This window comes from Strongylocentrotus purpuratus, unplaced genomic scaffold (assembly GCF_000002235.5).
Source record: "Strongylocentrotus purpuratus isolate Spur 01 unplaced genomic scaffold, Spur_5.0 spur5_scaffold_13, whole genome shotgun sequence".
Lineage (NCBI taxonomy): Eukaryota > Metazoa > Echinodermata > Echinoidea > Camarodonta > Strongylocentrotidae > Strongylocentrotus > Strongylocentrotus purpuratus.
Window position 1 is genome coordinate 2,380,808 of NW_022145598.1, and position 12,267 is coordinate 2,393,074.

At 38.2% G+C, this 12,267-nt stretch overlaps 1 protein-coding gene across 1 annotated transcript; it reads right to left on the reverse strand.

The window, feature by feature from the left end:
- Positions 1-1,708: 1,708 nt before the first annotated feature.
- On the reverse strand, positions 1,709-12,012 carry LOC100891671. Its single transcript, XM_030982706.1, has 4 exons — positions 11,907-12,012; positions 10,436-10,498; positions 9,763-9,832; positions 1,709-3,227 (listed from the first exon to the last, which is right to left on the reverse strand). The coding sequence occupies exons 1-4, from the start codon at positions 11,965-11,967 to the stop codon at positions 2,033-2,035; spliced, it is 1,389 nt and encodes a 462-aa protein (XP_030838566.1). The 5' UTR covers positions 11,968-12,012; the 3' UTR covers positions 1,709-2,032.
- Positions 12,013-12,267: the final 255 nt, after the last annotated feature.

Genomic DNA, 12,267 nt, shown 5'->3' on the forward strand with positions numbered 1-12,267 from the left:
AAGAGTCCCTGGCAATAGGAAATAAACCATATTCATCAGCAGAGAAACTCATAATATAAACATTTGGTAAGCATAACGGATTACAACCATGTAGCCATATGGTAATCTCTACCTGCCAGCAAGGTGAGTGATTTTGCTTCTTTTTCTGTTTCTTCTTCTTCTTCCTCTTCTTCTTCTTCTTCTTTTTCTTCTTCTTCTTCTAGTTCTTTTTCTCCTGTTAATCTTCATAAGGCTTTGCAGCCTATCAGATAAAAAGATCTGTAGTTGATTAGTCGTGTATCCAGGTACAATGAGCTCCGGGTTTACACCCTACTCTCTGCGAGAAGTGTAGCGTACTAACGTGCATAGAGTGTGACTCTCCTAGACAAATAGGGCCCCTGGTTAACATTCTGTCCGAGGAACCCGAGTCTGCATCGAGAACAGAGGGGAGGAGCGCTCTCAAACACACATTATAATTATCCTATGCTGTTTACGTTATGCAATGACACCCTTTGGAACTCACAGATAAATAATGACTCGATCCACACTTAGAAAGTGACATCTAGTTAATTTCTTTTCAAATATATCAAAACAATTCACAACATTCACCGGCAGAGAAAAAAAAATAGTCATGAGCAAATTTCGAAAGGGAAAGTAGTTTATATAATTGACATATAAATCAATTGATTTATTGTAAATTACCTTCATATAAATGACCTGTTTTCAATTTCATTTCTGCAAGGAGTATTGTTTGATGTTCATTGAATTTTGTGTTGTTGTTGTGACTTACACTGGATCAATTACCGTATAAATAATGTATTGTATATACATCATTATATGTAATCTCACAAAGTTATGGGCTTTAGTATCACAACGAACTTTCACTCACAACATTTTGTATGAGCCATTACATTCGAAAGGAAATTGTCATAAATTCAGACGCAATGGTTCTATCCAATGCATGGATATGTAACCATAAATATTTACAATAAGTTTTAATAACACGATATTTTTACTACATGTATGAGTATCTGTACATTTTTTTTTTCAAAGCCATGATGTCCAACAGAAATATGCCTGTATATTGTCACCCTGACTTACTCTACTAGTTTTGATAAGAAAGAATAAATCATATGAGTATCAATATAATTACCAGCCTTATACACAAAACGAGGCTAAATTGCAGTACAGATATTAAACAAAGCTTACCTACATCTACCATTTTTTTAGTACAAAGTAATGTTAATATATTTTTTTGTTGCTATTTTATCTTCATTTGGGATAGGGTGGTATTTTTTTTAATCGAGATGAACGCATGAAAATTCTTCTTCTTCTTCTTATTTTTTCTTCTCCCTCGAAAACAGTTATTTATACTGTGAACGGTATAAACCAGTTTTGGTCATACGATTGCATTGTAAAAGAAAAGTTGTGGAATCGATCAGAAAAGGTTGATCATCTAACGTATACGTATTGGTGTGTACACTGCAAGGTTCTGAAATCATCAAAATGATAAGAAATTTGGTAAAGTCTTGGTAAAGTTACAAGGACTGTACACAGAAAGATGTATATGGGACTACGCGAAATAAATCCACCGGATTGATATGATAATTTACCAGATATATCAATTAGTAGGCGGTTTCCGGGTAAAATTTTGTATCATCACGTATTAGACAAAACATATTATTTCACATGATTGGTAATAAGACCTTCTATTTCATTTTTTTGAGAGGGGGCGTTTCCAAAACTGGTATATATATATACCTTAAGGTCCAGTGCAGCTATGTGTACCTTATCCTAAAAAAGGTACAGTAGATTTAGTGCGAGTGAAACAACATAAGATCTTTGAGTGGAGCTAGGATAATGAGATATAAAGACTATTTCATGATGAATTGTAGGCATAATTTGTGTTGTAAATATCATTAGCCCAATTGACCAATTGTGGGCAATAAATGTATATATCAGAGTCATCAATAAACAATGCCACAGTAATCAATTACACTGGTACTATGCAAGGGCGCCCCCAAGTAAAAACAACTATAACACTCTTGCGCTCTCATTTCATCTGACCATGTGCGATCATCTCGTAATCACCGCTTTGAGAGGCTGCAGTCATTCCTTCTCCCACCACTGCGTACCCATTATCATCCACCAATGCGTACATGCCTTCGAAAGGTTTGCAGTCGCTTTCAGCTTTGTCTACGGTGACAGGAACGTCAGGATCTTCATGGCCACCCAGCTTGTTGTAATCTGAGTACTCCTCCGGTGATGTCGTATCATCCCCTTGCTTCGACTTGCCCTTCCCGAATGCCCGAGGTTTGAAGAGTCTACTCAGTCGACTATACCCTTCCTGGGGTTCAACGTCGCCGGATTTGGCTCCTTTGGTTGAATCGGACATCTTCTTCGGTTGCTTATTTCTAAATGCAGGCTTGTTTGGAATCGCATATATATCATTTGGCAATGTGTAGGACTTGGGATCCTCGAAGACTTCTTCGTCCTTTGAAACACTGCAACTTCTTCGCCTGTCGGTCGTTTCGGATTTCTTTCTATTTTTCTTCCCGTATCGGCAATCCCTGTGTCTGTCCATAATTGATTCAGGATCTTTTGGGAAATCGTCCTCATCTTTCGAAGGCCTTGGGGAACTAGGCATTCTAGAACCTTTGGACATGATGTTGAACAAAGACCTCCTCTTTGACTTGTCCAGGACATTATCTTCCTCCTTAGCAGTATCCTCAGCAGGTTCCTTCTGACACGTCTTCGAGTTGTGTTTGGGCTTGCTCTTGGAATCTGGAGGCGCTGGTGGGTTTCCCTGTTGGTCAGGTGTTTGGAGGGAATCTGGGTCATAGTACTCTCCGTCACTAGAGTTACCCTTGTTTAGCATTTCTGCAGGACTCGTCCCTGTGGTAGGTTTCACCAGGTTGGTATTGACAGCAGTAGCACTAGGACCCCTAGCTGATGCACCTTTCGCAGGAGCTGGTAACGAGCCGTATCGATTCCCGCTGTCATCATTAAGCGAGCGAACCATGGCTGTAACTCCCGAAGCAGCCATGACAGCAGATGCCTGTTCAACAGATTCCAAGCCACGATCCAGGGTACTAGAACCTGAGAGGTTGCGATAGCTGTGGTTCCGGTGTAGACGATCATCACCGGACCTTGATGAACCAGACTCCACTTGTCTTGTTTGCCCTGAAGAGCGAGGTTGCCAGTCATCGAACATACCTCTTTGTCGGTTTCTGCAAAAGCGTACGACCCTGCACGGGGAGAAAAGTTAGTGGCATCAGTAAAGACATGCCATGCTAGTACGAAGAAAACCATTCTCAAAATAAAGACTCATAACAAATGAGCAGCCTGAACATTTTTTTTAAATTCCCTTCGATGTTTCTCACGCACAGACTAAAACGAGACCGACATCAGACCAACAACACACCAAACCATAAATTTGATTAACCCGAACGGCCGATATTACAACGGTTGGATTCGGTTTGGATTCGGTTTGGAGTCGGTGTAAAGTCGTTGTCGAGTCATTGTTGAGTCGGTTTTTAGTCGGTTCGGAGTCTATGTCGAGTCATTGTTGAGTCAGTTTGTAGTCGATGTGGAGTCGTTGTGGAGTCAGTTTGAAGTTGTTGTTGAGTCGTTGTTGAATCGGTTTTTAGTCGGTTCGGAGTCGATGTCGAGTCATTGTTGAGTCGGTATGGAGTCGATATGGAGTCGTTGTGGAATCAGTTTTAAGTCGGTGTGAAGTTAGTTATACGTCGGTGTAGAGCCAGCTTTGAGTCTTTGTGGAGTGGGTATGGAGTCGATGTGGAGTCGATTCGGATTTGATGTGTAGTCATTTTGAAGTCGGTGTGGAGTCGTTGTGGAGTCGGTTTGAAGTCGTTGTGGAGTCGGTTAGGAGTGGGTTTCCATTCCTACTGGAGTTGGTTTGGAGTCGGTGTGGAGACGGGTTGACTGTGTAACTGAGGTATAAAGATGATATGAAAATTGAAATGATACAGGTTCAAGGGCACCAAAGAGGCAATAATATTGCTCCGATCGAATTTACTATTAGTCCGTGGGCCAGAGGGGGCCATCGTGCACCCCCCCTATGATCCTACTTTTTGGGTGTCATTTTGTTCATTGGGATCCATAATATCAGAAAAAAGATGTTCCCAAGAAAAAACTCATTTGGGCACTGTTTTTTTGCTCCTTATTTGAAGATATGTATTTCGTGTTTTGCACACCTTCTTAGGGTTTGTGAATTATGTGCTTTCATGTTACCCTGTTTCTTAGCAAATATAACTCTAATCTCCACCCAATTTATAAAAAATCTTCGTCAACTATACAACAATAGGTATACAAAATTTTTTTATTTTTATTTTATTGTCTTCAATTATTAATGACTTCATAAATTTGCATATGTTTTGATATGCAAATTTCTGTCTCAAAACCCGTCAAAATCACCTGAAAGTTGTATTTTGTCTGCTATTATCATGAAATAAGTTTTCAACCTCCTAATTTGGTGTAAAATTATTCATTGATATGTTATCTGATGTTTCCTGCAAAAAGAATTCAGTCAACTCATGTAGACATTGTGTTTTTCCCATTATTTTGTATGTAAACATATCAGTTTTCCGTGTATTTACATTTTCTTAGGGTTTGTGAATTATGTGCTTACACTTTACCCTGTTTCTCAGCAGATATAAGTCTAACCTCCATCAAATTAATGAACAATCTTTGTAAATCATACAACAACAGATAGACAAAATTAATTTAAATTATTTTATTGTCTTCAATTATTAATGACGTCATAAATTTGCATATATTTAATATTCAAATTTCTGTCTCAAAACCTGTCAAAATCACCTAAAAGTTGTATTTTGTCTGCTATTATCATGAAATAAGTTTTCTAGCCCCCTAATTTGGTTTAATATTATTCATTGATATGTTATCTGATGTTTTCCGCAAATTTTGTTCCCCCCCCCCTCCCCCCACATATTACGATTAATACATTCTGTATATATAATGTACATTCAATTGAAGTTCCTGTTTAAAAAAACAAAAGCTCAACAAGCAGTATTTCAATTACTTTTGGGCTAGCCTATTGACATCAAACTAAATCAAAAACAGTATATTACCACATACATCATTGTTTTCTGTTATAGTATCAGCCTGAAGAGGGGGGGGGGGTGGGGTCAGACAAAGCCAACTTATTCAGCAGTTGGTCATTAATCCCATTATATGCTATAATAAAGTTTTGTTGTTTATAGAAATGAATGATCAAACGTATACGGGGTACAATTTCACGACTTTCAACTAACTTGACACAATTAGCAATGGAAGAAGCATGCATCCTCATTCTTGAAGACATTTCAGATGTGCAAGGTTATCATCGGGAGTGCTACCAAATTTTTTACCAAGAATCTCAATCGACTGTCAGAGATTTTATCTGATGCCACAGAACCTTCAATACCCCGTCTACCCAGATCGTCAATAACTGATGAAGTCATCCTCAATCCTGATTGTATCTTTTATAAAAAGGAAGGCCCAAAATCAATCAAAGTGAAAAGCTCTTGGACATCAGAAAGTCACCAATGTTAGATTTTGGTGGGTGGCAAAATGTTGTAGATGTTGCGAAGAGAATTGGTGATAAAGACCTACTTTTGAGTATCATGGATGTTGATCTGTTTGCTGCAGAAGCAAGATATCACAAGAACTGTCGGAAGAAATATGTGGCGAACTAAGAACCAGATTAATGGAGAAGTGACAAGTACGATGAAGTAGCAAAACAGAGAACAATGGAAGTAGCCCACAAGAAAGCAATTGCCAGCATATGTAGATTAAATTGTAGATGATGAAATACCTGGCCCTCAACCGCAGAAGCTATTGCCTGTGCAGATGACCAGATTCCCACTGAGCTAGAGAAGTTTCTGAACCATTTGTTGAGTAGAAATCCATCTCGACCATAAAGAGTGACTAGACTTGTCATATCTCTTGGGCAAGATAATATCTAGGGCAGCCACAAATGGAAAGTGGAAAATGTCCAAGCATATTATGGTATGAATGACTCTGAGAGATCTCTTACGCAGTACTGCTCAATTGATCACAATCATGAATCGCCTTGTTCTTTCAGAAAGCTATTCATTTTCACTTGAGCTTGAATCTGCCATAGCACAAGCGCTACAGTAGACTTTCGGTATTCTATCTAGACAGGTAGTCCGCCATCCCGTGGAGCCATCAGTCTTCCATTTAGACGTTGACGATTTCAACCAATGCATTTCAAGCTTAAGTGGTTCTGGCTCTGTCCACACAGCCCATGGGTTTATGCTGCAGGAGATTTCTTCAAATAGCACAGTATCCTCAGAAGCATGTACATGAACCAAAGAACGTTCCTTGGCTATTGAACATGAAGGTCCTCTTCCACCTTGCTATGTCAACCGATATAAAGCATTGAAAAAATGTGCCAGAAATCGGATATTGCGTGGATGCTTGTCCGAAAAAGTAGTGGAGAGACAGGTCAAGAGCTTTTAGGTTGGGCTGGATTTGTCTCAGTAACATGGGAGGTGCCTTCAAATGTGACGACCATAGATTACTATCCTGTTATAAAATATCCCATAACAGAATTCGATACATTCTAAGAGTGCCCGAGAGCTGCAGAAGAAAGCCGCGTGGTTGGCCAAGACTATGTCATAACAATATTTGACTTGGGCGTGTGCATGAAAGCATATCCTCTCATTTGGATCTCATCCATAAAATGACAAGAAACACATTGTGTTGATTGGCACTTTCCATTTGATTTGTGCATACTCCAAGAAGCTTGGAAAGAAAATGGAAGGATCCGGACTTGAAGATATCCTCTTGGAAGCTGGTTTTTATATCTTCTGGGTCTATGAAAGACGTCATAACAGGAAATAACTGCGACAGGAGTCTGCATTGTCACAAGACAATGGTGGAGTGCTTAGAAAGGCTCCGTTTTTATGAGTTCCTGTCAATGACTGGGAAAGATGATGCACTTGTTGGTACAGCTGATGAATCAAAGAATATCTTCCAAGAGCTAATTCAATCACCAACAAAGGAGAGGCTTGCTGAGGTTGTGGCTAATGCAGATCTGAAGCTAGGCGTTGATAGAGTCATATGAAAGCTTCAAAGCTGAAGTTCGAAGAGGATCTCTTGGGAAGACGGCACAATTTTTGATGTCGTACATGTATGTTGATTGCATTTGGATTGATCTTTCATTCATCAGGTCTGTGAAAGAAAATGACTGTCCATTGTACTTGCACTACCTGTTCCTTATGCCTGACCTGGTCACAATTACTCCCGATATCTGACCTACCTTGATGTATTCTTGATAAACATTGAAGATTCACATCCTGGTGCCATGACATTGCTCGAAAGAGGTGCAATAAGTGTTGCCAGGTCGCTCATTCCAGGAAACCGATGTGCTTTCGACAAGACAATTGAGGAGATAATCCTGAAGCATGGCAAATCTTGCGGGGGGTGGCAGTGGTGTCGGTGTCTCTGGCATAATTAAGAACTACAGTGTATATCAGAGATGGGCTCGAACATTATGCAGATATGACGTTTGATTCTCAACGTGGAAATAAACACAGAGATCAACAACCAACTCAGATGAGGAAAAGTGAGAGATGTGTATTTATAAAAAAAAGGCCATAGATGATGTAAAAAGCTTCCTCAATCATGTTGATGTTGATGACAAGAATGGATTGTATGTTTTTCTTCCGGTGCCTGCGTTCCAGCTGAGGTTGAGAAAGATGTCATGCATGCAATACCACAGGGAAAGACCAGAAAGAGATGTTCATCAAAGAGCGATTAGAGAAAAAGACATCGTTCTCTGACCCCATCAATAAACTGAAGCTCAAACCATGGCAGAGACAAAAAAGAAATTCAAGCTTAAAACATCCCAACGAAAAGTAAAAGAGTACAAGCAACAAGGGGACATTGCTATCCAGCTGATGGTAAAGGCACACAGTTCAGGCAGCCAACTTGATCTATCTCCGGAAGGATGTAGAGAACTCGCAACCTCCAACCACTGGCAATTCCTTGGTAATGGAAGATGGTAATGCTGTTTTCTACTACCTAAAAGAGATGCCTGCATACTTCCACGATATTTGCATCGAACTTCACAATGGAGTGTTATCCAAATGCGATGTCATCTTCAGCACAAACATGTACAAGCCAGACTCTGGGAAGTCAAGTGAACGGACATGGCATAGGTGTGCAGAGAAGATGATGATTAAAGGAGGCAAGACCAAAAGACCATCTGACTGGAAGCAGTTCCTAACGAATGATGATAATAAGAAACAACTTATTCAAGTTCTTCTGGATGTCCGGAGTAAGCACGACATGGCTAAGAGGCTGTATGGGAAAAGATGATATTCATCAAAGAAGGAGAAGCCCAACTGCTCACTTCTCAGAATGGGAGAGAGACACTGTGTTCTGAGATTCCATCTCTCAACTCAACCCAAGGAGAAACAGATTCACGCGTGATCCTTTACTTCCAATACGGTAAAGGAGCAAGGTTGTGATTATGTGCAGATCAAAAGCCCAAACAGCGATATATATTTTTTATATTGCTTTATTACGCTCATCTCACTTCAGACATTACATTACTCTTCCATACAGGGAGGGGCAACAAGCAGGGGCTCAAAGTTGTCACTAATTTTGCCCAGCACTCCTTGGACTACATGCCTTCTCAGGCTGTGACTCCACAAGCGCCTTTAAAGTCAAGCCAATCAAACTGTTGCAGCAACGCAACATATTTGTCAAACCTATGGCAGGACTTGGTGATGCGTGGAGTGTACCAGAGGAGTTGCTATTCAACCTAGATTAAATGTACATTATATATACAGAATGTACTATTTGTAATAAGCGGGGGGGGGGGGGGGATGCGCATAGGAGTTTACTGATACTGAATAGTTTTTGGGGGAAACATCAGATAACATATCAATGAATAATATTACACTAAATTAGGGGGCTAGAAAACTTATTACATAATAATAGCAGACAACTTTTAGGTGATTTTTAAAGGTCTTGAGACAGAAATTTGAATATTAAATATATGCAAATTTATGACGTCATTAATAATTGAAGACAATAAAATTAATTAAAATAATTTTGTCTACCTGTTTTTGTATGATTTACAAAAATTGTTTATTAATTTGATGGAGGTTAGACTTGTATCTTCTGAGAAACAGGGTAAAGTGTAAGCACATAGTTCACAAACCCTAAGAAAATGTACAATACACGGAAAACTGATCTGTTTACATACAAAATAATGGGGAAAACACAATGTCTACATGAGTTGACTGATTTTTTTTGCAGGAAACATTAGATAACATATCAATGAATAATTTAACACCAAATTAGGCGGTTTGAAAACTTATTCTATGATAATAGCAGACAAAATACAACTTTCAGGTGATTTTGACAGGTTTTGAGACAGAAATTTGCATATTAAAATATATGCAAATTTATGACGTCATCAATAATTGAAGACAATAAAATAAAATAAAATAACTTTGAATACCTATTGTTGAATAGTTGACGAAGATTGTTTATAAATTTGGTGGAGATTAGACTTATATCTGCTGAGAAACAGGGTAAAATGAAAGCACATAATTCACAAATAAGGAGCCAAAAAACAGTGTCCAAATGAGTTTTTTTTCTTGGGAACATCTTTTTTATGATATTATGGATCCCAATGAACATAATGACACCCAAAAAGTAGGATCATAGGGGGGGGGGGGGTGCACGGTAGCCCCCTCTGGCCCACGGACTATATGTACTTACAGGAAGATGAGAATGATGAGAAATAAAACCCCGAGTATCACTGCCACGTCGATGACAATCCGGTACCAAACTAAACGGAGAGAAAATGCATATAGTGTCATTTTGAACAAAATGGAGCGAGATTCTCCAATTTTCCAAATTTACAATGAGTTTGTCATAGATGTATTGTAGCAACTTCCAAAAAAAAGACTTGTACTGTGATTACCAATTCTCTTCGAACGGATTAGTTTCACAATTTATTTTTCATGCATCCTGTGCATACAAAACACTAATTTTGGGTGAAAATCATGAAACAATGTTTAAAACAATAAATTCAAGGCATTGCATGTGCATGGTTTCCTTATTCAGGGAGGTGATCATCACTATCTGTTTCATGAACAAGTTGGAGTATAAACAACTATTTAAAATTTATTCTCTGTAAAGTGAAAATGTAATTGTGAGGGAGTTATCTAGGAATAGAAGATGAACTATAGTGTAGCATTTAGAAACTATTTCTTAACAACCCAATCAGCATGATCAGCGAGGCATTATTATTATGATACATTTCCCGTGAAATTAATCGAGAGCATGTTCTTTAATATTGTTGTTTTATTTATATATGTCATCATTTTTGGACATTGGATATATCATTCACGCTGACAAAACCATCCCAAATAGTAATAGAAAGACTTACTTTGTCGGCACGTGCAACACTCGTTAATCAGCTCTTCGGCGCAATCCTTAATTGCAGTTGAATCTGTAAAATAGATGATGTCACGTAAAAAAAAGGTAAGGTAATAATTGAGAAACCATGATGATATCGGCTTAAAGGTAATACAAAGTTTTGGTAAATTTGGAAAATTGGGTGGATAGTGATTGTTTACAATTTTGGTATATTTGGATGCCCCTGTAGATGTATCATAAGCACTAGAAAAATTAGCCCCTAAAACACTTCTGCTTTCGAGAAAAATGGAATATAAAAATTTACCGGTGCTCCCGGTAAAGTTTGATAAATTTCAAATAGAGTCTACGGCCGTACAATGGTAGCTGCGACCATGAAAATCTCAGAATATGTAGGTGTGATATATAATTTCCAAACGGAAATATCAAATCGGTCAATTTTAGTCAAGAAACATTGTTTTATATCTTAATTAATATCTTGACCTTGAGTGGGAGCTTTTCAACATAAAGAGTTTATTATTTACAATTTCATAACTTTAGACTCGATTTCAACCGCGACAACAATCACTGAATATTGTAGAATCACATATGCTTCCAATATGTTCATTTGAACCAATTTGATGACCCCATACCAAAACTTTGTATTACCTTTAATAAACACTAATGTCCTAACATTCTTAAATCATAATCATATGAATAAAATGTCTGTTTTATTCAGTGTTATCCAACAGTGTCCATGCAAGCTTTTTAATACGAATGAAGATGTTATATTAAACCCTTTGGAAATAAATACTCCTTTAAACGAATTCCAGTGATTTTTTAAAAATAGCATATGTCCCTTGCAAAAACAGGTCCTTCATGGCTCTAAATAGGACTACCTTAATAGTGGCTACTTGTTTAGCGCACAGGTCCACCTTTCGGTGCTCATGGCGCTTAAAAGAAAACATGAATAGTTCTATTAAAAAAAAATCGACTGATGGTTCTATGAAAGATACCAAATCAATCAATGAGTCAAAGAACGCCCCGCTTTATGGGATATTATACCAATAAATGACTCTTTGTCTAAACCAAGCTGACATTTAGCCCAGCGTAACGAGTATTACCCAAAGTGTAAACCACCATGACCACACGAAAGGTGTATCAGATCATGATCTATTAATCCAGATTGTGATAATAGTGGTAGATAATTTTCAAGGGAACGTATACTGGGATATATTTTTGAAGGTTCAGACCCGACATGCATATAGTAGTGGTCTATATTCTATACAAATAATATCAAACAAACATTTCATCATCGCTATGATCATCACCATTTTCCATTTTAGGTGGGGTTACTGACTTTTGCACCATAATGGCACTCCTCACCCACATATTCTTGCCCCGATCGTTCTCCTCATTTATACAAAGATTAATACCTGATTTATAAACTGAATAAACCTACAAGAGGCTTTGCAAAATGACATGAATATTAAGAAATATCATACCATTTTTACATGTGGTAAATATCTGAGCAGGCTCAATGAAGCTTCCCGTGACTGAGTCCATACACTGTACGCGTGAAGATCCATTCAGTCCACGAAATGCAGGGGTAATGAGTCTTTTCGTCGTGTTGTAAACTGGAGAAAGAAATTTGGAAATTGATATTGAATAAGAAAGCAAGTCGCTAATGTGTATAGGTGTGAGCAAAATAGATTGACGTTCTGTAGAAGAGGGGCAGATGACTCCTTCCTATTTCATTCCTGTTCTAGAATCTCAACATTAGTGTTCCGTAACATGTCGATGCCTGCAAAGTATTCTTTCCATAATGTGATGAAATTACTAACCTGAGTAGTGTGTGCTCGATCC

Coding starts and splice junctions, on each gene's coding strand:
- LOC100891671 (XM_030982706.1), bottom strand. CDS start 11,967: ATGGACTCAGTCACGGGAAGCTTCATTGAGCCTGCTCAGATATTTACC. Junction 9,833..10,435: donor GTGTTGCACGTGCCGACAAA/GTAAGTCTTTCT, acceptor CTCTCCGTTTAG/TTTGGTACCGGATTGTCATC. Junction 3,228..9,762: donor CTCATCATTCTCATCTTCCT/GTAAGTACATAT, acceptor CTCCCCGTGCAG/GGTCGTACGCTTTTGCAGAA.